This window comes from Xylocopa sonorina, chromosome 9 (genome assembly GCF_050948175.1).
Source record: "Xylocopa sonorina isolate GNS202 chromosome 9, iyXylSono1_principal, whole genome shotgun sequence".
Taxonomy (NCBI): domain Eukaryota; kingdom Metazoa; phylum Arthropoda; class Insecta; order Hymenoptera; family Apidae; genus Xylocopa; species Xylocopa sonorina.
The window spans coordinates 5,218,932-5,244,965 of record NC_135201.1 but is presented as its reverse complement, the minus strand read 5'-3'; the positions used below and the strand labels follow the sequence as shown (position 1 = coordinate 5,244,965).

Sequence of the window (26,034 nt, the reverse complement as noted above, 5' to 3'; positions counted from 1 at the left end):
ATGCAGGCTCCGGTTCGTTGAATAAAACGATAACGTTTCGCAACGCAAATTTGTTAATATTTTCTGCACGACACGCGAGCGCTTTCCACTTGCGACGTTACGATACGATCGTTAAAACCAGTATAAACGTATGTTATTTTTAATTTACGCGGCAAATATCTCTCAGCCCGCTCGTAATCGCTTCTACTCGCTCTAAAGTAAACGTTCGGGGTTTTCGTCGTAAACGCTTCTTTCCCGGCGTCGATTTTTCTCCGCGACCGTTCTTATTCGCGCGTCGAAGTCTCCCAGGTTTGGCGCCCCGCCGCCGTATCCTTCGGCGCGCGGTGGCGGCGGCGGGCACGATTTTAGTACGAAAAATTCCAGCGCGCGAATAGCGAGACTTTCAGCGACGCATTATCGGCCGGTGTCGGCACGAAACGCGAAGAGAGCACCGGGGGAAAAAGCCTCAGTCGCAGAAGGAGAGAAAAGAGGCTGGCATATTGTAGTGTCCGTGCATTAGCGGGACTCTGGCACGCTGGAGTATATCATTAAATATGAGAGCCGCTGAGTCGGGAGCAGCTTGATCGTTTCTTTTTTCGTTTCCTCGTCCTCCGACCCTCCCCAGTCCACCTTTCTTCTTTATCCTCCCTCCTACAGTCACTCCTCTTTCTTCAGCCCGTTCGCGCACGCCCTTTCTCTCTCGCTCGCGGTCCAGCGTTCCAGCATCTCTCGGAACAGCACTCAGCTTCTCCTTCTCTCCTTCCTACCTCTCTCTTTCCCACCTTTTCACCGCTCCTCTCGTTCCACCTCGAACCTCGACTTAGGTGTACACGCACACGTACACCAACCGAGCTCTTCGAGGTCTCCTCTCGTTCCCCTCTCTCTCTCTCTTTCTCTCGTTCCTTTCCGTGAAACTCTTTCTTCTGTCGCGAGTCTCTTCTTCCCGCGGCCCTCTCCTTCTTCCACCATCGGCGTCTCTCGTAATTGGCGTGACATGCTCTCTCGGTCCTTCGCTCCTATGGCCAAGCTCAAAGGAGAAACGGAGCGTGTGCGCGACGACGCGACGGACTCCTCTCGCCCGTGTGTTACGTCCTTCGTCCTCGAGGCCTCCGCGATGCTCCCGCGTCGCAAGGTTGCCGTTGCTTCTGTCTATGCGCGTCTCGAATTATGGATTTTCGAGCATCATCTCTATCGTTACTCCAGGCATTTTCTCACGGGTAACGACAGAAAACAGCGGCCAAGCGAAGCAGCCGGAAGAAACTTGGCAAATGAATTCCTCCTTGGCTTTGTATATTGGAAAGTTTCAGCTGATGAACTCGCCCCAAAGACTGCTAGACAATATTCTAGTATCTTTTCTCTTCGCTCCTCGTTAGGGATCGCACTTTTATGACGATTTCTTAGTTAACCGAAAATCCTCGGGTTTTCCTTCGTCACGTTGTGTCCATCTATTTTTAAGCTGTTCATTAAAACCAGCAGTTACCTCACGGAAGATCACTTAGTTTGCATAGAGACGCTTATTGCCGATTGTCTCAGCTTCCCAGCGTCTTCGCCGCCTCGTTATTTTCATCCCTCGGATGCCGCATTCATTGAATTTGAGTGTTCTTAAAAACCCAGCCGGCCGTCTTACGTTACCGCGACGAGCGTGGATCCAATTTACTTATAGATCGCCGCCATTGGTCTCACCTTTTCCCTTCGCCAAGAGAGGTCTTCCAGTTTTCCTACTGGCCAGCCTCGTCAACCTCGACCTGTAATCGCTTTTTTAACGCGATTATTTAAATACCACGGACGATTTTAACGAGCCCGACAGCGAGCTCGTGGAAAATGGGAAATTCTATTGGAAATATATCGATACACGTTCGCGAATCGACGGGCCGCGATTGAATTCTCAAAGAATAGCCGTTTATTAATGGGACGTTCGGAAAGTATTTTGAAGGGAACCATCAATTATCGAATGCGCGCGTTACCGCGGCGAGCGAGTCGAGCCGGATTCAGCCGTCGTGACCTCGTTTCCGATTGTAAATTATAACCTGCCGGTTTGCATTATTTCCAACGAACACGTCTCTGATGTATACGTATATGTATCTATAATATATCGCGAATAATCCGCCGGTTTTTGAGGACGCGGGGAAGGCGCGACGCCGTCCCAAAACGCGCGACGAGACCCGGTAGCACGCGTCGATGCATGATTGCGCTTGATTGGCGCACCGGCAATGATCGTTGCATTTCCGATAATTGCGCGATCGATCCCCATCCCCCCTCGCGCGCTCTTCCGTCTCCGGCCTCCTCGTCCTTTTTTTCGGCTCCTCGACGAGGAAATATCGGAATCGATAGCTCATCCGACGTGAATTACGCCTCGTTGGTCGCTCGACATTATTTAAGCGGCTGAGTTGCGCGGTTATAACTGCACACCCTTTCCATCCTCTCTCTCTCTCTCTCTCCTGCTCTTCTCTCCGTCGTTTTCCTCGATCGGTCCCCCTGTTATATACCTCTCGTTCTTTCGATGTACATATATTCTTTTCCCTGGTTTCATCGCTCACCGACACCGCGCAACCGATGGCCGCGTATATACGATCGGACGCAAATCGATGCCAATCGAGGGTAGAAGAAAAAAAGGAATCGGACGCCTCGATAAACTCGGGGGAACCTACGGCTAACCCTCCTCCTCCGTCGCTGCACCCCCTTCTCGATAGGAGATACTCGCGTTCCTCCCCGTCGTCGCGTCACGATCGGTTCGCCGTGGAAAATGCTCCGGCGGGGTTCGCGCGCAGACCTATTAAATCGCACGCAGAGACGGAGGAGAACGGGGCGTGAATGGTTGCGCGCGGTCGTTCGAAATTCGTCGTGAAAAATTGATTACGATATCTGGCCGGCTCCTCGTCGAGGGAGTCTAGGGTGCAGGCATTTTTCATCTGCCCCGACGAGGAACGGATTACGTGGGAATTCCGTCGGTCTTCATTATCGTCTTAAGTGGGATCGTTCGGAGAGAGAGCGGCGAAGAACTCGGGATATGGTGGTCGAAGGGTTGAAGATTCTCGCGGTGGGAAGACGCGCGCAAAGTAGACGGTAATCTCTCTTCCGGCCACGAGATTATAACGAATGTCCTCCGTTCGAATGACAGCTTTATCTCCATAAAATATCGCCCCATTAGAATTAATACGTAGTTTTTCACCGTGGCTACCGCGTAGTCGCGGGGCCCCTGGAAAAGGGGTGGGCTCCTCGTTTAAACGTTTTTTTCCCCCCCTCGCGTTATTCCTCCCATTTCTTTTTTCCTTTTGTCCTACACGAAACACCGTGTTCGCGGTGGAAAAACAGTTCCTCCCCGTAGATTAAGTAAGAAATTTACTGGCTGCTATGGCCGGAGGAGGCAAGCGCTCCGCTCTGTCGGTAGGTTCTACAGAGTCATTCGAAATCGAGCGTGAAACGCTGGGACCGTAGCCGTTCCTCCTTGACGAGGCGGTAATCGCCATCGTCATCAGTCGTGCGACGAGCACGAACGGAGAAGGAGGTGTATCAGCTGTTGCTTCCCTTGCGTAGTTGCCATCGCCGTGTGTCTGCTCCTCGTCTTTGTTCAGCATCCCGTCGCAGGCCCCGCGCGCCGGGTCATTAAGAATCCATTAAGAGTTTTCCAAACTCGGGAAACTAAATATAAACTGGTAGCGGTGCCACGAGGCTGGCAGGTGGCGTCTCGAGCACAGACGGTCCACGACGGGACCCGTGTGGTAAAGGGGAACGCGAGCGGCCGTGCGTGCCCGGCTGCGACGGCGTCCCGACGCTGATGGCAGAGGAATCCGTAATTCCGGGCACGTATGTTTCGTTGCCAGGCCGTCGACGTGTTTTTCGAGAAAATGACATAACGCTCGCGTGTCCCTATAGTACTAGATCGAGATGAATACGCGGAAACGGCCGTGATGAGATTACGTGCCCCCGAATACAACAGAGGGAATTATATCCACCGCGGAATGTATATCACACGGGATTTCTACGTAGCTTTCTGTTTCTACCTAGCTTCTTGCCCACAAAAAGGACGGTAATGCAGTTCGCGTTGTAATCGTCGAGTGGGACTCGGCTCGAATAACGATCGTTAGCTTGAAATTCCTCGAACCCCGCGGGCTGTGAGCGCAGCCTCGATAAAAAAAAAAAAGAGTAAAAGAGAACCAGAGAGGAACCGTCGTCCCAGCGACTAGACGATCGTCAGTGCTCGCTGATGTCTTCTTCTTCTTCTTCGAAGCTGCGGATCGATGACGAGTGAAAGTTCGCTTCCATCCGCTCGTGATCGACCGGGGCCTTATCTAGCGCGAGGTGAAAGTCCTTACCGGGTCCGGGCGGCTCGTTTAATTGAAAACCAAAAGGCCTTCAAAAGCCAGAGGCGCGCTCGGTCCTTGTACGATCGCTTTGCAACGGTCTACAGGCTCTCGTGGACGTTGTACCACGTAGATACGTCCCTCTTTCTCATTCCCGGCGGATTAATCATCTATTCAAGCGCGCCGCCGCTTTGTCCTTCAGCGAGAAAACTCCTCGCCTGCGTTCTCACTATTCTCGACCTAGAAACATCGTGTGGCTGCGCAAGCGGTTCATCACGATGCGCTCGCCTCCCAAGAATCCCGACCGGTGCTTTTCTTTCGCGATTTTCTACGCCTCGCGGTGCATTTCGATCGCGCCCGTGAGCGGGTTCGTTGATCCTCGAGTCGTTGATCGCGCGTGCATCCACCGGAAGTGCCTCGGTTCGAACTGATTCTGGATAGCCGCTAAAAACGGCCAGATAATAGGGGAGAGATCGTAGCCGGTTGAAAAGCACGCGCACGGTGCTCGTCAAACGTTCTAATAACGACTGTGTGTTGCGGTTTTCTGCTATGCGGTGAGATTAATTTTAGAGATCTCTTTTGTATCGCTTCGAAATGTGCTTGTGTTACTCGTGGCTTCGTGGGGAATATTTGCAAACTTCTATTGTGGGGTTGCGCAATCTTATCTGTGGACCATATGCGCATTAAGCAAAGCCATCTGCCATCAACCCTTCGTGTACGAATCAATCGCGAGAAGATCACGATACGATCGTGCAATCAACCCTCTATAACGCTACGCGACTTTCGAGTCACGTACTTCCTTTGTATTTTATTACCGTCAATCTCTATTAAATTAATTCCTAGTTTTCGAACGAAAACGAGAGAGATTCTACTCAATTACGAAATGTTATTACTGAACAGCGTAGAAGTAACGCAAGGCTAGATCCGTTCCCGCGCTTCAATAATTCTACGTTTCTGGCGAAACTGTTCGAGCAAAAAAACAACTGTTAAATAAACTGCAGAACTAAACCAGCGTGTAATAACGTTATCACAGTGGAACTCTAACAAGTTCTTGGCCTCTCTTTTCCGAGGGAACGGTACGCATTAAACTCGTTGCACGCGAGTCCCTCTCGTTCGCCTTGGTGCCCCTCGCGAGCGCCGGAAACGCCTCTAGGTGGATTCCACGGCGTGCAATGGAATGCGCAACGGAATAGCTGAATTCAGAGACAACGGTTTTCCTCGAAACCGATCGACGAAGGGTTCGTTCGACGCACAGCCGACGCGGGGGGGTTCGACCACGCCGGTTTAAACCGCGTGTGTCAGGTGCGTGTGCCACCTAAAGCGACGCAGGCCAACTTGACCTCGACGCGGCCATTACCGGCGAGTGTACGACTAATGAACGGTTGCTCGTTAATGGGACGATTCCCCCATTGTGGATCGCAATGGTCGAGCCGCAGTGCATGGGGCTGCGGGCGGAAACCCCATGCTGCCTTTGCTTCCTCTGGGATCGGTTTGACGCACGGATCGTCCGTGGGACCCCTTTCGCCAATCCCTGCGCCGCTCCCTACGCCGCTTCGTGGACACTTGGGTGTCGTTTGCGGAAAACGTCCCCCGTTTACGATCGCCCGTGTCTCCGCGCTCATCGAGCCGATTGGCAGAAGGGCGCTCGTTTTCACCGGGGGTATCCTCCACCGCGGATATAACGACGGATTAAAAGAGAGAAAAAAGAGGGAGAAAAAGATACGAGGAGGAAGAGGAGGAAGAAAAAAAGAAGGCGAAGCGTCATTATCTTTTTTTTTTTCGAGCCCTTTGTTTGCCACCGGTGGACCCGTTCAATTTAGCCGCGCATATTTGCCCGAAGTTGCTTCATCGACCGCGGGCTTTGAGAACTTCCTATTGCCGGCGTTCTGCTATTCGAAATGAATTTTTATTGAAAAACGAGCATTTGCATCGGCGCCGTATTAAAATTCACGGAGTCGTGCATCGACGCCGGTCCCGTCCCTTTGCCAATGGATTTATCGCGCGGAAAATTCATCAATCGAAATATTCGTGTACGAGTTTTTCTTTTTTTTTTCTTTCTTTCTTTCTTTTCTTTTCTATAGCGATGCCATCTGTGACGGACGAGAGGCGCGTTCGGGTTTTAGGGCAGAGATCGTATCCGTCTACGGACCTCCTTTAATTCTCTCGGGCGACATAGCTGTCGATCTTCTGGGAAACGCGTGTACGAGGGATGGGAACATCCCTGCTCGAAGGTCGAGGTCCTCGTCTGGAAAGAGAGCGGGGTATCTGGTCGGTCAGCGAGATACAGCCTCGAATCCCAGAGGGATCCTACGGAAACATGGCGTTCCTGGGACCCGCCATATGTCGAGGGACGAGGCTACCCTAATGTCGGAATACCGCTGCGTCTGATTTGCGCAAAAATGCGGGGCGAGGCGAGTCAAGTGTACACGGAAAGTTCGACGTGGGCAAACAGAAAGGCGGCTGGGAGATAATCCGGAAACGGGGACTAGGATTCCAAGACGAACAGCTTCCTGTCCCTCTCCCTCCCTCTCTTTCTCGCTTTCTTTGCACAATGCCGGATTAACCGACGAGCAAAATAAGCACGCGTGCCACGGAAATTCTCGGGATTTTCAAATCTCTCGTGGAATTCGTGGATTTCGTTGATTATTTTTACAAAACGATTTCACACCTCGCGACGAGCAATCGTGTCGTCGCATCGAAGCCAGCGGACCGAGAGATTCCTCGTCCATCGGTTTTCGTAATGAAGGGAACGGTCCGTGGATTCGGTCGTTTTTCAGCGCTGATAATGCCGCCGGGTAGAAAACAGAAACGTCGCGTCCTTTGAGGAATAATTTCGTTTCCACGGAACTCTGGCGACGGGGCCGACAAAAGCACGGAACTTTCCAGTCGTGAACTTTCCGTTCGCCTGTATTTATTGGATAAAGTAAGCGAGCGCGTCGCTTCAGAGACGACCTCCCCTACTTGATCCTTCGTTAGACGCAATTTAACTTTAAACATTAATATTCCTGGCAATTAAAAAGCACGGGTACGGACTGGTCGGTTTATCGACGAGCACCTGGAGAACTTGGCCGGCGAACCGGATTAAACCGCGCGACTAGGGCCGCCGCGAAGGAACACTCGCGATGGATTTCGCGGTAAGAAAAATCGAGTGATCGCGAATTTGCATCGGGATAACGGGGGCGTAGTGGATGCTCGAGGATGCCTCCAGCGCGAGTTATTGCGGCGTTATAAATTCAAATCGGCCGCTCCAGCTTGTCGTTTAAGATTCTAAGAGGATTAAGATTCGGTCTGGCCACGGTGCGCGGCACGGAGCATCCCCGGTATTATTATTAATGTTTATCGTCGAGGAAAGAGAAAAAGGAGAAACATCCGACCGGGCAATAAACGGTAATGGTAACGACGTGGCGCGAACTCGGGTCAGGGTGGTCCCGGGGGCTGATGGCGTCCCGTTTGGTATTCGAGGAAGTTATCCGCCGGTTCCAAATATAGAGCAAAAGATCCGCGAGGTTGAATGCCGCGAGGGAAAAAGGAGAAGAGGAAGAGAGATAACTCGAGCGAGAGGAAACGAAAGCCATATGGCCCTCTCGACCCGGAGCGTGCCTAGGAAAGGAACCCCGCGGCCCCCACCCTCCCGCGTAAGGGCGCGAAGGGGGAAGTTTAGGCGACCCTGCGTGAAATATAGGGCTCTGGCTAGGCATCGGGACGAAAGTTACGAGGCACGCGAGACTCTCGACGGAGAGCATTATTGCCGCGAAAGACACGAGTATATCACCCACGCGCCCCAGCCACTTTCCTCCCGTCCTCCCTTTTCACCGATGGAAAACGCGTTCCTGGCATTTAACGTGGCCTCGAGGCGCGAACGACCAACAGCTTATCGTCCAGATTAGAGACGATAGAAATTACGACCACCGTTGGATACGAACGCGGCAGTCCCACGCCGCCCCGCGGCCAGCTTTCTCTTCCTGGTTTCCCCGATTTTCCAACCGGTGGCGGAGAGTCCGCGCCACTAATGGTCGAACTATTTTGACGCACGCGATCGCCGCGCGGGACGTTTGTCACCGCGACAGGATAAGGCGAGGAACGTGGATTACCATTAGCCTATCACTCGCACCCTGTCGCTGCGTTCTCCTGTTTTTTTCTCTCTCTTTTTCGTGAACGCTTGGATCACCTGACGCACTGGCGAAAACCTGATAACGCTTCGTCCGTTTTTACGGAGAACGAGCAGAACGAGCGCGCTCGAGACCGCGTGAACGATCGCTAACGCCATTAGCTTTATCAACGTTTATCAGTGCAACCACTGTACACCCCAGCAACGCGTTCAACGCTGATAACTGCGCCTATTTTCATTCTTTTTCGAGTGGGAGATTATGCTCGCAGTATTTCACGAACGTACGACAGTCTGCTTTTTTCTTTCGATCTAGAATGCTCATAAGTAAGATCGTGACAGCGGAAGGGATGCACGATTTTTCTACTGCCCTTGCGCGAACCGTGTTGCGCTCGTACGTTACACTCGTGTCAGTGATTTTGCACAATCGAGCGAGAGGACCGTGCAACAGAAACCCTCTCGAGCGCCGTTCAATTTCCATGTTCTCTGCGAGCGTTGCGCAACCAGCTCTGAAATTTTTGCCGTTCTCCACACCCCCCGCGCGGGCCCAGCGGTGCAACGAAAGCGAGACAAAAGGAAACTCCCGGTCAATTACTCTCGGCTGCGCCTCGCGAGATTCGCTCGGCTACGAAGTTGTAATTATCGCGCGGGCCCGATAGGAACGCTCCATCGGATCTAATGACTCGTACGTTCTTAATTAAGCCCGAACGCGGATCGATCCCTCGGCTCGGACCGCGATCTCGCGGCTGGTAGCTGCCGGTGTGTCCGCCGCGACTCACTTTCACCCAGGTGGAAACGAGCGAGGCGTTGCGAAACCGCCCGATAGCGCGCCTTCATTTTCCATCTCCGCGGCGCGATGGAAGAAACGTGCGCTTTGCTCGCGCTCGCGCGCACCAACGCGCGAACGCAGAATTATTGCGCGAATAAAAGCTGGCGAGCGCGCGCTCCGCCACGTTCCATGGGAAATGTGGCGTTTCCGTTGATTAGTTCGCAACCTATAAATGTTCGACCGGCCCTCCCGGTGTACGGGTGGTACGTTGAACCAGCCAGCCGGCTGTTCGCGTGTCACGAATATCGCGGACGCGATTTACCGCCGCGCATTTATCGAAACGATGGACGAGAGCCTCGTTAAAAGGGCTCCGGTGTATTTTCGTTAGGCGAATTGGCGCGCGGCGTTTCCGCGAGAGAACCTCAGGGAAACTGGCCTGGAGATGGGGCGGCCGGTGTGCAGCCAACATTATTGTTTTTAATTACGAGCGCCGCTTTGAGGGAAGAAGTAAAAAATGGGGGGCGAGAAAGAGGGAAGCAGCGCGAAGAGCAGCTACGCGAATTACAGCTAGCGCCGAGACGTCAAAAAAATTCTATTATTCTCGATTCGCCGTCTCGTTCGTTCCTTCTTAGAAAACCAGCCGGGCTTAGGAGCAAAAAGAGGAGCGCGAGAAAAAGGGTGAGGTACGGGGAGGGAGCGGACGTTCTAAATTCAAAGGGCTGTTTTTAAATTCGTACCACCGTACCGGCGCAACAAAACCCGGCAACCAGAGGACGCTGAGTAGAGAATCGTTGGAAAATAAATCTAACCACCGTGCCGTGCTCCCTCTCACCCCTCTCTCTCTCTCTCTCTCTCTCTCTCTCTCTCTCTCTCTCTCTCTCTTCCTCTCCTACATTCTCGATCGTGGTCTCCTTAAATTCATCGGAAATAGAATTTGTCTCGCAGACGTCTTTTGCGGTCTATCTCGCGCGACGTCGAACGGAAACGGTTTGCAGCGGAAAAATACCACTTTCGTGCCGGTGTAAACCGAAGGAAGACCGATGCGCGTGAAAAAAATACCTCCAGAAAAGAGAATTTTCCCAACAAATCTACGTTGCAGGTTCGATTTATCTCGTTAGAAACAAACGCGCTTTGAGTTCCTTTTTAATGCACCTTGTACACACGCAGCAACATGGCGCCTGGCGAGTTTTGGGTGAATAAAGGCGAGCATCGTGCAGAGAGAGTGGCGATCGCCCAAGGTGTAATAATTTCGAGGAACTTTTCCCCCGCCCCGCCACCCTCCCATATTTCGTTCCATATATTTCTTTTTTTTTCTTCTTTCCTTCGCTGCTCGTCTTTCCTTTGTTACGTTTACGAGTCTCCTTGGATCGTTGGAAGTAAAACTCCCGGCTCCTCTTGCCCCTCGAAAAACTTGGCCTCCCACCCCGTAGCCGTGAAATAAATCGGTATATTCCGGAGGGTCTTAAATTCAACCGGAAATAGAATTTGTCCCGAGGCGGTCACGGAAGCCAATGGCGCGCGGATAGAAGCAAAGAAACTCGAGGCGAGATCGAGAGGGAGAGAAGAGCCAGCCGTTTCATTGAGGGAATCCGTAAGGCCGCGGCTAGTGCCGTGTTTCTGGAAGGAGCCAGGGAAAAGGAACAGCGGGAACAGAAGGAACCGAAGGCAGGAAGCTTTTCCACGTGCTTGCTTTTCCTTCGGATACGCACGAGACGGGGGAGTGGGTGAATTTAATTTTCTCGCAAGGAAATGAAAACAAACTCGGCTGATTTACGATCAGGATCGAGATGTTAAAATATTCGCGTTGTATTTTAGGGGTGAGAAAAAGAGAGAGAGAGAGAGAGAGAGAGAGAGAGAGAGAGAAAGAGAAAGTATTGTCGAGAGGGTAGGTTCTCGCTAGCTAAGAAGAAGAAATTCGCGAGGTGGTTTCTGGTCTGGACTGAAATTTTAAATACCAGTGTTACATCTCGTCCGCGAAGGTTCAAAGGACGTTTTATAATGCTCTCACCCCGTCGACGAGGAGAAGTGCTCGTTAGAGGTACCGTCGAACGTTCCCGTAGCCTCCGGTTGCACCTGTTCGAGTACTATTAGAGGCGGCTTAAAATTTTCACGAGCCTCTCGTGGCCCGGGTGCCTCTCTCCCCGACCGCCGAAATCTGCAATTTGGCGGGATCCATCGTAAGCAGGTACTTGGAAACGAAAGTCTACGTTGCGGGTGGAGAATAGGAAAAGAACGGGGCCTTTGCACGTTGAAGAAGCCGGCCAACCACCTCCTGAGTGGGCAACCCCGCTCGCAGACGATCCTCCTCTCGTCGTGTTTACATCTGCTTCGAAGGAGGCGAAAGTAACGGGATGGCGGAGGTGGGAGGGGGAGGGGGGAAAGGAGGAAAAATGGGAAATCGTGGCTTATCAAAGGAAGGCTAGATACTTCCCACCCCCCTGTGAAAGCTTCTTCCGCTCTTCTGTTGGGCTCCGCTCCTTCTCGAGCGGGCTTCTCTGGCTCTCTCTCGAGACACCGAGCTGTTTTCGGCAATTGCTACCAGGTCTTGTCAAAAAGTTGAAAGAGAGAGGCTGGTGAAAAGAGGCACTACAGATTTCTAACCCAACCGTGGGCCGCGGAAGGGTGGAAGAAGGGACGGGAAGGACGTGAACGGAACGGACGAAGGAGTAGCAGCAGCGGCGGTGGCGATGGCGGAGGAGGAGGAGGAGGAGGAGGAGGACATCTTAAATTTTTTACGAGGCCACTCTAAGAGGAACGGCAACGGAAGAAGGCGAGCACAAGCGCGTAGACCTACTAGGAGGCGCTGCACAGCTACCAGCAGCGTTTCACTGAAGTCTGCAATTTCGCGGATGCATCTTGGCTGGTCTGAGCTAGAGAACGCGAGAGTAAAGGAGGGGAAGGTCTTTGCCCGCTTTAGAAGAACTCCTAAAGCGCGCCTTCTACCTCCATCTCCCTCGGTCCACCTTCCCACTCTACTATATTTTGGTACTCTAGAATTTCGTGCTTCCTCCAGCCCTCTGCCCACCCCTACCCCCCACCCACCCCTCCTCCTCCTCTACCACCTTTTCATCTTCGAGCCCCCCAACTCTCATACACGAACCACCTCTCTATCTCTTCTTTCTCTTCCCTTATATTTTCTCCTCTCTTTTCTTGCATCCCATCTTCTCCTCTTCATCCCTTGTTCGTCTCTTTTCGTCGAAGAATAGCGAGAGACGCCGGTCAGACCCTGCGGCCTATCAGAGCGAAAGAGATCGAGGCCGATGCTTTTTCTCTCTCTTCAACCCCGTCCCTTTCTCTTCTCTTCTCTTCTCTTCTCTTCTCTTCTCTTCTCTTCTCCGCGTCTCTTTCTCTCCGTCTTGCTCACGCGTTCTACCTCGCGCGCTGCTCTATGTGTGCCCGAGAGGGAAGAGCGAGAGGGAGACGGATAAACGCATGGTATTGATCCTGAAACCCCTTGCTCCTCGACCCATCCCCAGCTAGCACCCCTACCATCCCACCGGCGAACCCCAAAGTTGCGCTCGGTCTCTCTTCCGCGCCCGTCTTCTTCCCGCTTTCGCCGCGCTCCCCCTCGTTTAGACTCGGCTAGATGACTGGTGCACCGAGTAACGCGAATTTGCACCGTGCTCGGATGCACGCCCCGTGTGTGATGCAAGTCGACCTTGAACTTGAAGTTGGCTCGCCCATGTACGCGGCACGCATTTGTCGCGCGGACGAAACCCACCCCATCGTCGTGCTCTCATCCCCTTGGACAGCGATTGCACCGTAACAAGCGAATCTATCCACCTCCCGTGACGCGTTCGTAATCTCAACACTCTTAAAACACAACGCTCTCTCTCACTCTTAAGTCGATACTACAAATGCGTACAAGATACAACGCGAGATACACGCTGTCAAATTTGTAGCCCCGATCTCGAGTGGACACGCACTCTTAATCACAGGGTCGGCCGCGATAGGATAAACGGTGGAGCCGGTAGTTCCGCCCCGGCGGAGAATGATCGATACGCATCGAGTGACGCGCGGAAGAGATCGTTCTCCGGGCGAAATAAAAGAACCGGACGGGCGCAGACAGAGGCCTCGGCCAAACCTTCACGATCCCCGAACACGCGGCCGTCCATCTGCCTCGTACCACGTCATTTGGCACGCTCCGTGGAACATCCGGAGAAACAATGATCCCTGCAACGTCATCGGGCTTAACAGTATACAGGTGCCAAACGATCCTCGATCGAGGGGGGACGTTAACGGCCGCCACGACCGTGCGCCCGGGCCAATACTCGGTAGTTGATTTTCATGAACCGCCGAAAACGGTTCGATTGTGCGGCGTACGGGCGATCGGCTCGCGTTCGCCACAGTGGAAGCTCGTTTCCACTCGATGAACCTCGATATACGAGGTCTCGCTCCGCTCGTTCGACTCGGGGGGTGAGGTTATTCGACTTTATTCAGCGCGGAGGGTGCCAGGCTACTTTCAACGGACCGACGAAAGTAAACCGCTTGGTAAAGCCGCGCGAAAGCGTCTCCAAAGTTTACTGGTCGAGGTCCCCCCTCTTGGTTTAAGTTAATCGAACCTGGATGTCGTTCTTAACCTTCGATACGGAACTTTTTCCAAGATTTCTGAACGAGCGATCTCGAAGGGTAGTTATGGAAGCAATAATAATAGTCTACGCTTGCTCTAATGTCTCACAGCTCATGACTGGAGGCATATAGTTTATACTTGTTACTTTTCTGTAAAAAATATGGTTCCTCGAACAAGAAAATTCTGTCCCACACTGTGATGCACGGCTAACTAACCATTCCTAGGTACAGTCCCCAGTATGTGCGTTAGTCTCGACTTTCCACAGCTTGCACAGAAGCACCTTCATTCGATACATTCTTGCTCGTTTTGACGGAAGCTAAACTGCACTTCAACTTTGCACTCTCCGTAACGGCAGTAAAAACGTAGAAAAGCACTACGTCCGTTCGAAGCCGCGGTTCATAAATCCGAAAACTTTTACCGAACCCTGTACGACGGTAAAGCGTGGAAAGTTAGAGACAAGCATCGCGCGCTGAGCTCGACGGTGATCGTATAAAACGATGTATCCCGCTAGTTAGGACGACTCGATCGTCGCGACCGCGAGGAGCAGAGCCGAAAAAACGGGGGAGAGGAAAAGAGACCGCGTGGTTGTTTCCATTTAGGGATGTCATTAGAGGCGCGCTCCGTATCCGCGCGAGAGTAGATGGAAATAGAGTCGCCGGTCTATTCGCTCGGGTAGGAATCGCGCAGGAGGCGAAAGGGTGGAACCCACCAAATGGGGAAGGATATTTCGCGGATTTTAATTAATGCGGTTCATCTTTGTTTCTTTCAGACGAGCCAGCCCGTGGAGTCGACGCGCGTCTGCGAGAAATCCAGGCGCCGACGGAGTCGTGGAGCGAAGAGCAGGTGGTGAAAAAGAAGGAGAGGCGGGAGGTGGAGGAAAAGAAAAAAAGGAAGACAGAACAGACGGGAGAGCTAGGAGGAAATGCGACGAATCTCGTCTCGTCATTAAGAGAAGCAACCCTTTGTAGGTGAAACGACGAAGCGCGAGGGGGAGAGAAAGAAAAAAAAATCGAACGCGTTTCTGGCAGTTGTGCAGCAGCGCCCGACCACTTCCGGTTACATCGACACGACGGGGCGCGAGTGTGCGGCGCACGTAGCCAACTTTCTGCGTTCGTCGCGAGCCTCGTGGAGAAAGAGAAGAGAGAGAGAGAGAGAGAGAGAGAGAGAGAGAGAGAGAGAGAGAGAGAGCGAGAGAGCCGAGGGCCTAATCGTGGCCAGGGATCTACAACGAGCTTTCAACGACCGGCCTAATCGCCGTTAATGGCGTAGAAGGAATTCGAAGTCCGATCGTTCATTTCGTTTCTTCTTTTTCTCGCGCGCGCAAAAAAAAAAGGAAGAGCAGGAAGAAAAGAAAGTCGAGCGGAGAGAAAACTGCTGGACGGACAATAAGAAGAGACGGAGTGAGAAAAGGGGGTGGAGGTGGACGCTTTGTATTCTAGAAGCGGGGCTACTTTTCGGCGAGGGTAAGAAACGCCGGTGGGCTACACGGGCGCATCTGGAAGGGTTGCACGACCTGGAGCAGGAGCAGGAACAGGAGGACGGTGAAGCGGAAGGCGGGGGAGGAGGAGGCGGAGGAGGAGGCAGAGGGGAAGAGGAGGAGGCGGTGGTAGTAGCGTTGAAGCTGGAGGAGTCGGGAGGCAACGAGGGTGGTTGCACGTCGTCGTCGCGTGACGTGCGGAAAGAGCAGACGAACCGTGGTGGAGGCATGAGGAGGAGAGAGTGACGACGCTGCCGGTGCTGCAGCCTCGCACAGATCGTGAGAGGACCGGCGGCCCCACGGTGGGGCTGCGATAAGAATGGCCCCCTTCAATATGGCGGGCGTAGCAGGCCTTCTAGCCACCTGCGCCGCCGCTGCTGCTTCCGCTGCCCACCTTCTGCCGTTGCTGCTGTTGCTGATCTGCCCGCGAGGGACCCACGCGGAACAAGGTAACACTCTATACGTTCACCTCTCTCTCTCTCTCTCTCTCTACCCTTCCCCATCTTTACAGGTCGATTCAGATATGTCGCGTCCAACGCTCGAGGGAGGCTTCCAAGCGGACAACGAGTTCTAGAAAACTCGTTGTTTGCTCGCGTGATTAAGAGAATTCGATCGTCTAATTATTTGGGAGACGAGAATCGTTTAACCCAGTTTTACACCCGCGGGAAGCTGGAGCGACTGCGTTCGCTGAATCGCCCTGTACGCGCCGCGCTCTGCTCTATCCGAGGATCATAAAGCAAGATGATGGTCTAGGACGACACCTCGGGACACGATACGCGATTGCGATTGCTATTTCCCTCTGTATACTTAGCTAGATGCATCGATTAAATCGCACGTCTGCCTCCGGAGAGTGATTACGATTGAGAGTCCCCCGTGGTACGGCGATTCGAGTCGTTCTACGGAGGACATAATTGCCGGCTTGCCCCGAGAACAGGGGGATTGGTTCTTTATTTTACCGTGGATCAATAGATTCCTCGATACAGACTCGATCGTCTCTTCGGGAATAACTTAATTAACGCTGCAGCGACCGCGACTGGTGGAATGTCATTTGTCTACGACCCCGTTTCTGCGAGTTCTGCTGTGGTTCGATCGGAACAGTCGAACAGTCCAATATTGTACAAGTCGTCGAGTACAGTTTTCGAAATCGATTGGGTTACTTGTTCGATCATCTCGTGACGAGTAATTTTATCTTACAACCATTGTGCAGTCGAACGGAGAACGTTTCGCAAACGCGATTATCCAATTCGCGATAATAGAACGATCTTGAGATGTTATTACGTATCGTCGAGATTAGTCTGGGTTTCCGCAAGTTTTCCGGCTCGCCCAGAATCGATATTCATTGATATGCACGCGCGGTCCTATCGAAGATGTACGGGATCAACCTCGTGCGAGAGAACTTGCCCGATGTTAGTCGAGGCTACACAGAACTCTCGAACGTACGCGATTTAATCGGTATTCTCTCGTAGCCTAGTGCACCGATATTTGCCGAGAACTTGATCTTCGTATGCTGTCGAATATTTACTCGCCTCGTGAAAACAGGGCTCTGGTATTTCTTCGTCTTCTTCTGGGGATCCTCGGTTATTTAGGGAGGCAGAAAGGATATCCAGCCTTAACGATCCGTGTGTGTGTGTGCGAGCGCATTCTAATCCTTTACCATTCACGATTTAACCGAGTCGATCGTGCCTCGTCTTCGGTCTTCGAGGCCACTTTTTAACGATTGAAGCACGCGAGGGATGGACGTATCGTGATCTATAACCGCGGTAGAAATTTATTCGAGAGGTTTAGGAAGCCTGGGTTTCTCGGCGAGTTGCCCGTGAGTGAGACAGAGACGAGGGGAGGTGAGCTACCCGGAACGTTTTCCATATTTATGCCGAAAAAAGCCCCTGGCGCCCTTAGGGTGCCCTCGACGGGTCCGTCTCTGCATCCACTTCATCCCTCGCGCGTCCACGAATAACGATAATTTCGTAATGTGGGCCAATCTTCCGAATTGCGGGATCGTCCGAGGTGTGCCGGGTAGTTAGTGCCGCGGCATTAAAAGGGGATCATTTCGACGCGCTCTCTTTCTGAACAGGAAGGAAGGGGCCAAAGGGATGAGGTATATATAGACTCCTCTCCGAAATTGACCGGCAAACTCAGCACAGGGCCTGTTTACTCTACGTGAGCCGATTTCTAGATTAAGGGTCCTCGCCTTCTCCGATGCTCGGTGCTTCGCCAACCAGCACCGCCATTTCCACCCCTGGTAGATTCTTATCACGAACACCCGTTACCGTTTTGAGAAACCGGGGGAAAACCGATTTCATCAAATTTTAACGCCAATACGTCGAGGCCCCCGCCGGCTCCTCCGTTAGATGCCGGACGTCGGATTCACCGTTCGAAAAGTATCTCTGGGATTTTCGAGTGACCACCGCCACGAACCTCTCCCACCGGTTCGTTCCGTGGGCGAGTATTCTTGCGGTTGGTCCTTGTACCGCGATCCATCGGGAGTTCCTTCGGTACGTAACGCGTTTAATGGAACTTGCCAAGGATACACGTTCCCGGTGGACCGTGTCTGCGCAATGGAGACGGCTAACTTCGTTTCCTTCGGCCTCCGCGCGAAACTCGAGAGCCCGCCTCGTTACCCTTGCCTATTGGGTATCCCTGGTTCATGCCTCGCACTCGGCTTCTCCCGTTATATCTCTGAATTTCATTCCACGACCGGATCCCCGCGCGCAGGACGACTACTCGCGTTACAGTATCCGTTGATGCACACGTAAACATCGATCTGCGGCCAGGCGAATTTGTCGAACCAACAGTTTTCCAACCGATCCTACCGCAGCTCGAACGACGACGGCGACGAAGGCGAGATCCTGCGCGAGACTAGCCACGCGAAATCAATTTTGACTTCGTCGTTTGGAACAGCTGGACCGCGTCCACACTGTCGCTGCGAACGAATCGAGTCTCTTAGAGGGTTCGACGCTATAACACGGTGGCTGAAACTCGATTACTTTCTAGAATGGCGGCCACTCGATGCCTCCACGATTCGTTCGGCTACGTGGACACGCTTAGGGCTCGATCGCTCTGTCCCTCCGCCCTCTGGCCCGTCCTTTCGATTTCCCTTTAATCGCGAACCGTGACGACGGAACCGACCAGACTGACGGATCGCCTAACGCGATTTCCACGCACGCCTGCCTCCTCCGTCCCTCTAGTCGCATCCCAGTGAGCGGGACGGAAACGGAAAATCCCCAACGCTTCGCTCGCAGATCCAACTCCCCGGACAATAGGACCTGCCTCGCGACCCTCGACTTTCTCCGCCGCCGCAATCTTATTCCACCGGCGATGAGTTTCTCTCGCGCGTGACGCGACCAGGAAGGACCAGCGACAGGCGGTAGCGGGCAAAAGGAACGAAAAGGCACGAACGCAGGCGGGAGACGCGATGTGTCGCGGTCAAGGATCCGGCGAACGCAAAGGCGGCGGGCTCCGGTAACGGCGAGAGCCAGGAGCCGGGGCAGGAGCAACGGTAGGAGAAATCTCGGGAGCAGGTCGAGCCAGGGAGGCAGTCCTCTCTCGGACGAACTCGATTGCCTCCACGAAAAGGCAGAAAGACTCGTTCGAGAGCTACGCCGGGTCCGCTCCTTTCCTCTTTCTACCGATTTCCCCTCGCCAGTCCACGGACCAGGCCTCTTCTTCTACTTCTTCTTCTTCTTCTACTACTTCTTCTTCGTCTTCTTCTTCTACTTCTTCTTCTTCCCTTGGTCCTCCTCTCTCCCTCCTGTTCTTACCTCGTGGGTCCACGGTGAGTAAGAGACGCGGCAACGCCGCAGGAATGCCCGACCAGCCCACCGCGTGCATACCTGTACAGCCTACTACTCCGGTCCAGGTACCGGCCGTACGAAGCTGGCAGCATCCCGGTCGACTCGACAAGGATGGACTGAAACTTGCCCCCTGCCGGTCGCGCGACGAAGACGGCGATCTACCGCGACCAAGCCGGATGGAGAGAGCAAGATCGCGGAGCACTGGCTCCGGCAGTGCGTGTTGCCGCACGATCCCCTCCGATCTCGTCCCTCCTGGCTCCGTCGTCTCGCTCTCTCGATCGACGCGTCTGCGTGTGCTCTAGCTGTCTCCTCTCACGGGAGACCGCGGTACGTACACACGCGGGCACGTACGAGTACGTGTCCCTTTGTACAGCGCCAATGGGCGCGCGCGTTACCGCGAGTTACATGCCCGCGAATCTTCACTGGCAGGAGCGACGAGGAAGAGGAGTCGCGCGCGCGGCACCGCGGCCAGGTGTGTTGCGCGAGCGTGCGTGCGTGCGCGCGAGGGAAGAGATCGCGCGGACGAATGTAGGCTACTCTCATTGATCGAGCTCGACGGAGGTATGGCCGGAGCCGTAGGTGGGACGAGGATCGAGAAGCGGAGGTTCGCCGGGAGCCGATCCGCCTCGACGATCGGAACGATCCTCCGCGTGGAAACACAGACGCGACTCGATTGACCGAGTCGTCCGCAGGAATTTTCGAAGCGGTACCGCAACCTTGTACAGTTATACCTTAATCCCCGGGGAACCGATCGCTTTGATTGGCGACGCGACACACCGTTCGTCCCTTTCTCTCTTTCCCCGCATCGGTTTCCATCGCGCGTTCCGCGTTTCGAACTTTTCTGCCCGCGATGTATATATATATATATATACATATATGTTGCTACCCGTCGGCCTCTGTGATCCGCGGAGTCGATTTAAATTTTCGATACCCACCACCCCTCCCCTGTGGCGGCGCAATATCCATCCCAGCGTCACAAAGGTGCGGTATAACGGGCCGGATTAAAAATCAATATTTCCGCTGGAAACGCTCCGTTTGCCATCCGTGCGTCCACGGGATATATATCGGAGAGCGTAACCGCGTCCTTTGCTCGTAATGCCAATCTTATCCGGTTTGGGGGCAGCAACGGGGATCAGTCCCAGCCGCGCGACTGCCCGCAATCGCGCTACCGATAAAGGGACGAGTCATCATCGGTGGTCCCTTTGCCATGGATCCGTCCAAAGAGACAAATGGGTTCTTTTGCTTTGTGAGGAATGTCCAGTTTGATGAATCCTGGGAGATTTTCATTCCTTCTATCGGTTCACGCGGTGAACCCCTATATTACTAGACCAGTTACAACGGAGCTTCCTAAATATACGCATCTACTTCGCAAACTTCTGATACACCAAGTATAGATACTTTATCCTGAAATACCACAACTCTGAAATCTTCCCTTTCATATTTACGAAGAACTCTGGAACATAATTGCCCATTACAACCGCCTAGTCTCGTCGAGTGCCATCGAAACCACCGAGGGACCGTATGTGGGCCTTAATCGCATGCTGACGCGTTACAACAATCGAAAATCCCGTTCTCCGAACGACGAGCGCGCGCGTCTGATCGGCTAGGCGAGATCCTGGGTCGCGGGCAGAGCCGTCGCGATTTCAGGTACTAACGCTCGCAGGAGGGCGGCGGTGAAAAAGAGGCGCGCTGGGCGTGTGCGTAACCCGGCGCAAAAACGAGCATCGCGGGCCGAGTACGAAACGCGATACGCACGCACCGGGAACACGAGCGAGCATAAATTTTAATCGCCGCGAAAAATCTCCGAGCACGGAGGAACGGAGCGCGAGCCCCGAGCTGAATAAGGAAAGCCAGCCGAGACGGGTATAGAGATATATAGAGAGGTTAGGTATGCCGTGGAGTAAAACGGCTCGAATAGCGGGGCTCCAGGGCGCGCGAGCCAACGACGAGGCACCAACGAGAGACCGTATTACGTGTTTCTCGCTTTCGAGCGGCTCCTAACTGCCGCGGTTCGCGCGATCTCGCGCCCCAAACTCGCTACCCCCGCGTATAACGCGCCCGCTTACGAAATGGAACCGCGGTATCCGAGGCGCGTACCTTCCTGGCGACCCGTAGAAGATAACCACCTCGAAGCTAGGCGAGGAACGAGGTAAAATAAAGTAAAAGAGGGCTGGCGTCGTTTTTCATATTTTTCCAACGGGGATGAGAATGTATCGTAATTTACGAGGGGACGCGGAGACGAGGGACGATACGAGAACTGTTCTCCTTGCGCGAGAGAGGGTATATCGCGGTAGATATTGGAGCAACGTTCTCCTCCAGCGTGCTCCTTCGCCGTTCTCGCACCCCGTTTTCCGTCTCCGTCGCACGATCCTCCGCAACCCCTTTCTCGGCGCCCTTTATCCAGTTTTGTCTGCCGTCCGCTTTTCTTCGATTTCTCTACCCCGTAAAGTCTCTCGAGGCGTTGCGACGAGGGCGTGAGCGTCGGCTGGTTACATTTCCTAGCAGACCATTATTTCTCCGCGTACACCCACGCCGGGTCGCACACGGACGCGGCCGCCCGCACACGAGACCAGGGGGGAAAGTACCGCGCGCTCAGACCACGCACACAGGTAGACTGCATTTTCTCCCTTTTTACCCCTGCTACTACATTACCTTTCCCGCGCAGGGAGTTAGGAGGGTGTCTCGCTGCATATTAATGAAAAAATTTGTGACTTCCCTCCGTCATCCAGCAGCCGCATCCGCGAAAAGAAGCCGTGGGTGAGGCGGACGGGGGTGGACGGAGGAGGGGTTTTCTTTCTCTACCCGTGTACAGGGCCGCGTCTATCCGGCTCTCCTTCACCCACGGCTCTTCCGTTCGCAATAAATGAACACACCGCGGCCGTCGTCCTCCACGTCGTCGTCGTCGTCGTCGTCGTCGTCTGGTCGTCTCGCGTGTGCACGCGTACTCCAAAATAAATTTCAACGAGACGGCTACCACGCCGCGCCTACGTCGCTCCAACGAGTCTCGATACCACTTAGGGGACTACCGTGAAATCGTATCGATCCTATTCCCACCGACGAATCGACGTTCGAGGAATCCCGGGAATTATCGGTCCGCGATATTTGCCGCGGATAAAGATCTGTCCTATCTGGGTTTTGGCGTAGATAGAGCGAGAGAGATGGTATTCGTGTCACGGTGAACCGATCGAGGCTCTTACGGAAGCGACTCGCGTAATTATTGTTGGATGATGAAACGTGGGTGACGCATAAGTTATTATCGATGGTCTTGGTCGTTGGTATCTCTTCTATCGCGGATAGTTTTCGATATCTTCGTTTGTGGTTTACATGGTAATGGTACGACATGGTAGATCGCGTAGCTGTGTGGTAATAACGATAACGCGTAACGATAATTCCTTATCTGTGCTTCATTTTTTCAAAGATATTCCGAATCATAGTAGAACTTTCTGCGAGCTATATGAATCGTACAGTCTGTCGCAATAAAGTAAGTTCTGTGGATTACTTGGAGTGCCGGAAATGATTGATAATTGTATGAACGAGTTATAAATATCGAGCGTGTCACGGAAAGGATATCGCTGTCGTTGTTATTCCTCTGATAATGGGAGTAAAAATAATGAGCGCGTGATTAATTAGCTCGGAACAGCTCGTTAAAAACTGTCCGTAGGAATATTATTCGAGAAGTGGCCGCGGTTGCTGGAAAGACCATCGATTTCGCGCGGCTCGTCAAAATTATTTGCACGATACTCCATATTCGAGGAGCTGAAACACGCTCGTATCGAGCGATATCACCAGCGGAAAGTTTGCGATCTCTCGCGACTGGCAACTTCTTTATCGGAAGCAACGAGGCTGAAAATCGTCGGCGATCCCGATCGAGGCACGCGTGTCCTCGAACGGCAATAAGATTACCTTGTATTTCCACGCGAGGCTACCGTGCGGATGGGTTAAAGGGCGCAGGTAGTAAGGGCGGCGAGCAGATAAGAAAATAGTGGAGTAGACCGAAAGCAGCCACTGTGCGTTTCCGAGTACACGCCAGGGCCAATAGAATTTTACGAGGCGAGATAACCCAAGGCTGTTTTTCGTCCCATTGTGCCCAGAGGCCACCATTAATAATACAGGTAGTTCGAGGTCGGTGATAATATGGAAGACTGCTATAGAAAGAGAGAGAGAGAGAAGTGGTAAAAGGGGAGCCCTAAATTTTCCCTTTTCCAAGATAAAGCGTTCCTTTCCCTCGCACCGTGGCATCGCGTCCCTTTTCTCTCTCTTCCGGGCCAGGATGGGTCTATTAGCCCTGCCGGTGGCTTTTACGACTAGCCAACTACCGTTACTGTTGCTTTTCGCTCGCGATTTTTTGCCACCGCCACTTCCTTATTTCCCGTTGCTCGTGGAAAGTCCGTGCAGAAATTCCATTCGGTGATAAACGGCGTCTCGAGACTTTCCCTTAAACGGTCGAGCGCGAGCAACAAAGACGTGTCGGTCCGCGCGCGCGCAAGAAAATCGAGGGCCTCCGCGGAAATGAGACGTTCGTGGAACGCAACAAGACTCCGTGGACGGTTTCGGCTCGCGGGATAAATGGAATGTCCAGATCTGGTACACGAAGGTCTCCCGAACGAGTTTGATATCGCGCGAGACCGCAGGTGCGCCTCGATGTACTTTCCAAGGCATAATGGTTCCGTTTAGGAACAAACTGCTGCGTTTTAAGAGTACAAAACGCGCATATACCATCGAATCTCTGCAGCATTCGATTGAAAATTAACCCTTTGCGATCGAATTTTCCAAAAATAGTTCAAATTGTTAAACGAAAATCGCCTTTCAATTACAAAGGTTTAATAATTCCTAACATTGTAGTTCTAAGAGAATCGATCGACTCCAAAGATCGTAGACGAACGCCAAGTGGAGGATTCTTCCGTAACACCTTTTCCAGGATTGCACGAAGCAATTTTATCTAACAGACAACGCACTGACCATCGCGCAGATTACATTAGAAAAGCGAGAATCCGTAGGCGCGTACGTAGAGAGCGCGATAGTATCGGATTAAATTTTTCAATTATGATAATACTCGTGCGAACAAGACCGCCGCGGTCTTCTCTCGCTCTCCACCATCGTTCGCGGATGGCAAATTGCAAATCTTGGTGATCCCCGTGAGATCGCGACGGTAGCAGCCAGGTTGGGCCTCGATTCGTCGTCGTCGTCGTCTCTGGGCGCCAACCCCCGTCCGACCAACCCCGTTAATTATATTTTCGATTCGACGGTGCGAGCGAGAAAGTGGAGTGTACCACGCGCGGGGATGGATCGTCGAATTAAAGACGCGACACGGGAGATGAATCGAGGCGTTATTATCTGGGGCGAAGCGAAGGGGGCGCCCCTTTGGTCCTCGTTTGGGATTACGATCGTGAGTTTTCTTCGCGCCGCGAGGGCACACGGCGCAAACGAACGCTGAATGGCTGGTACAGCCGAACGTGAAACGGGACGAGATAAGTTATGCGCGCGGATGACTCAGGTTTCTCGTTATTTCGGATCGTGTCGTAAAATCTCGGGCTTAACAACGCGCGCGGGGCGAGGCGCGCCGCCACCCCGCCCTTCTAGCGCGCCCCGTCGGAATTAAAAGAGATTCCTGACGCGGAGGGGAAACAGCCGGGGCGAGACGACCGTCAGCCGCAAATATTCCCCTCGAACGCTAATGAACGCCGCCTATACCGGTGATCAACGATTCCACGAACGAATCGAGGAATGGTCCCTCGCTCGCGCTCTTCAGGTGCTCCACGGACGTTTCGGCAGATTATTCCCGTCGATACACTCGCGCGACGGTGACTCAGACTTCGTCGAAGCGAGGCGCGTTTTAATGGTTTAACGATAAAGTAACGACGGACACCGCGCGAGTTTACGCGGAGCAGCGTTCACCGATCGCTCGCGCACAACAGTCGCGTTGTTCGCGAAACGCGGCGAATCGCTCGAGTGGCACCGAGGGCGAAAAGAAAGCCTGCTTTTGATTCTTCTGACGGTGGGTTCAACGGATGGGCAAAGGACGAGGTAAAGAGGAGAAAAAAAAAAGAAACGAGCATCGAACGGTGGGGATAATCGTAATCTCTGGGCGGCCCTTGAGAAGAGAAAGAGAGAGACCAAGAGAAAAGGAGGGAAAAGGAGAATAATGAGTGACCCGCTAATAAAATAATTATAATATTGGGAGGCCGGTAATAGATTCTCGGAACGCATTAACCGGTCGAGATAAATCGCGGTCACAGTGGTGTACGCCGTGTAGAACGCACGAGAGAGAGAAAGCCCCGGGTAGAACGGACGTGTGTTGCCCCGCTCGGCGCGCAGGTTTCAGCGCGGGTCTCCGCGAGATCGCATAAGTTGTGTCCAGCCAAAGGTGCATATACGATCGAGCCGCGTTGGTAATGCGCGCCTCTTTGCTCCGTTCCTGGCCTGGTAGCGGAGGAACGTGTCGATGTCTAATATTCGCGGTATGCGAAATTACCGAGCGGCATAAATTGCCGATCGGACAGGTGGCCGACAAATGGAGTCGAGAAAACCGGCGCAGATACTCGGATAGGAGCGTGTACGTGCACGTACGTGGCCTGCGTCGAGACGGGCCGCGGCTACCGCGAATCAGGGACAGTGTTTTTTCCCGTCGTCCGTGCGTTTTATTAATTAACTCGTGGCCAACGGTGTCCCGTATAATCCGCGGAACGATAGAAGCGGGTAACGATCCTCGAATACCTAACAGTATCCGCGTAGAATTACTGATCCGCATAAATTTCCAATAAAGGTCTGGTGCAACCAGCGACAGGGCGGCCTATCAATTTTCCAGCGATTTCCGTCGCGATCGGTTCGACGAATCCGCCGGTCCAGCTGGGAAAGGACCGTGGTTGTATAACGAGGAATTTATAATCGGTCGACGAGAGATAGGAAGACAGGCGAATGGAAAGGAGAGAAAAACGGGTGGAAAAAAAGAGAGAGAGAGAAAGAAACGGTGGAAGGGTCGCGAGGGATAGAGGAGACGGTGGAAGGATGATCGGTCGCTTTTGTCTCGTGGGTTGTTTAGGAC

The 26,034-nt window shown here is 53.2% G+C and overlaps 1 protein-coding gene across 20 annotated transcripts in view; it reads left to right on the top strand.

The window, feature by feature from the left end:
• Eph (Eph receptor tyrosine kinase) overlaps nucleotides 1-26,034 on the top strand; it is a 90,104-nt gene that overhangs the window by 16,797 nt on the left and 47,273 nt on the right. For all 20 annotated transcript variants that reach the window (XM_076902089.1, XM_076902090.1, XM_076902084.1 and 17 more), the window contains exons 2-3: nucleotides 14,494-14,849; nucleotides 14,911-15,650. In XM_076902089.1, coding sequence (XP_076758204.1) covers nucleotides 15,521-15,650 — 130 coding nt within the window. In that variant the 5' untranslated portion in view covers nucleotides 14,494-14,849; nucleotides 14,911-15,520. The remainder of the gene's footprint in view (nucleotides 1-14,493; nucleotides 14,850-14,910; nucleotides 15,651-26,034) is intronic.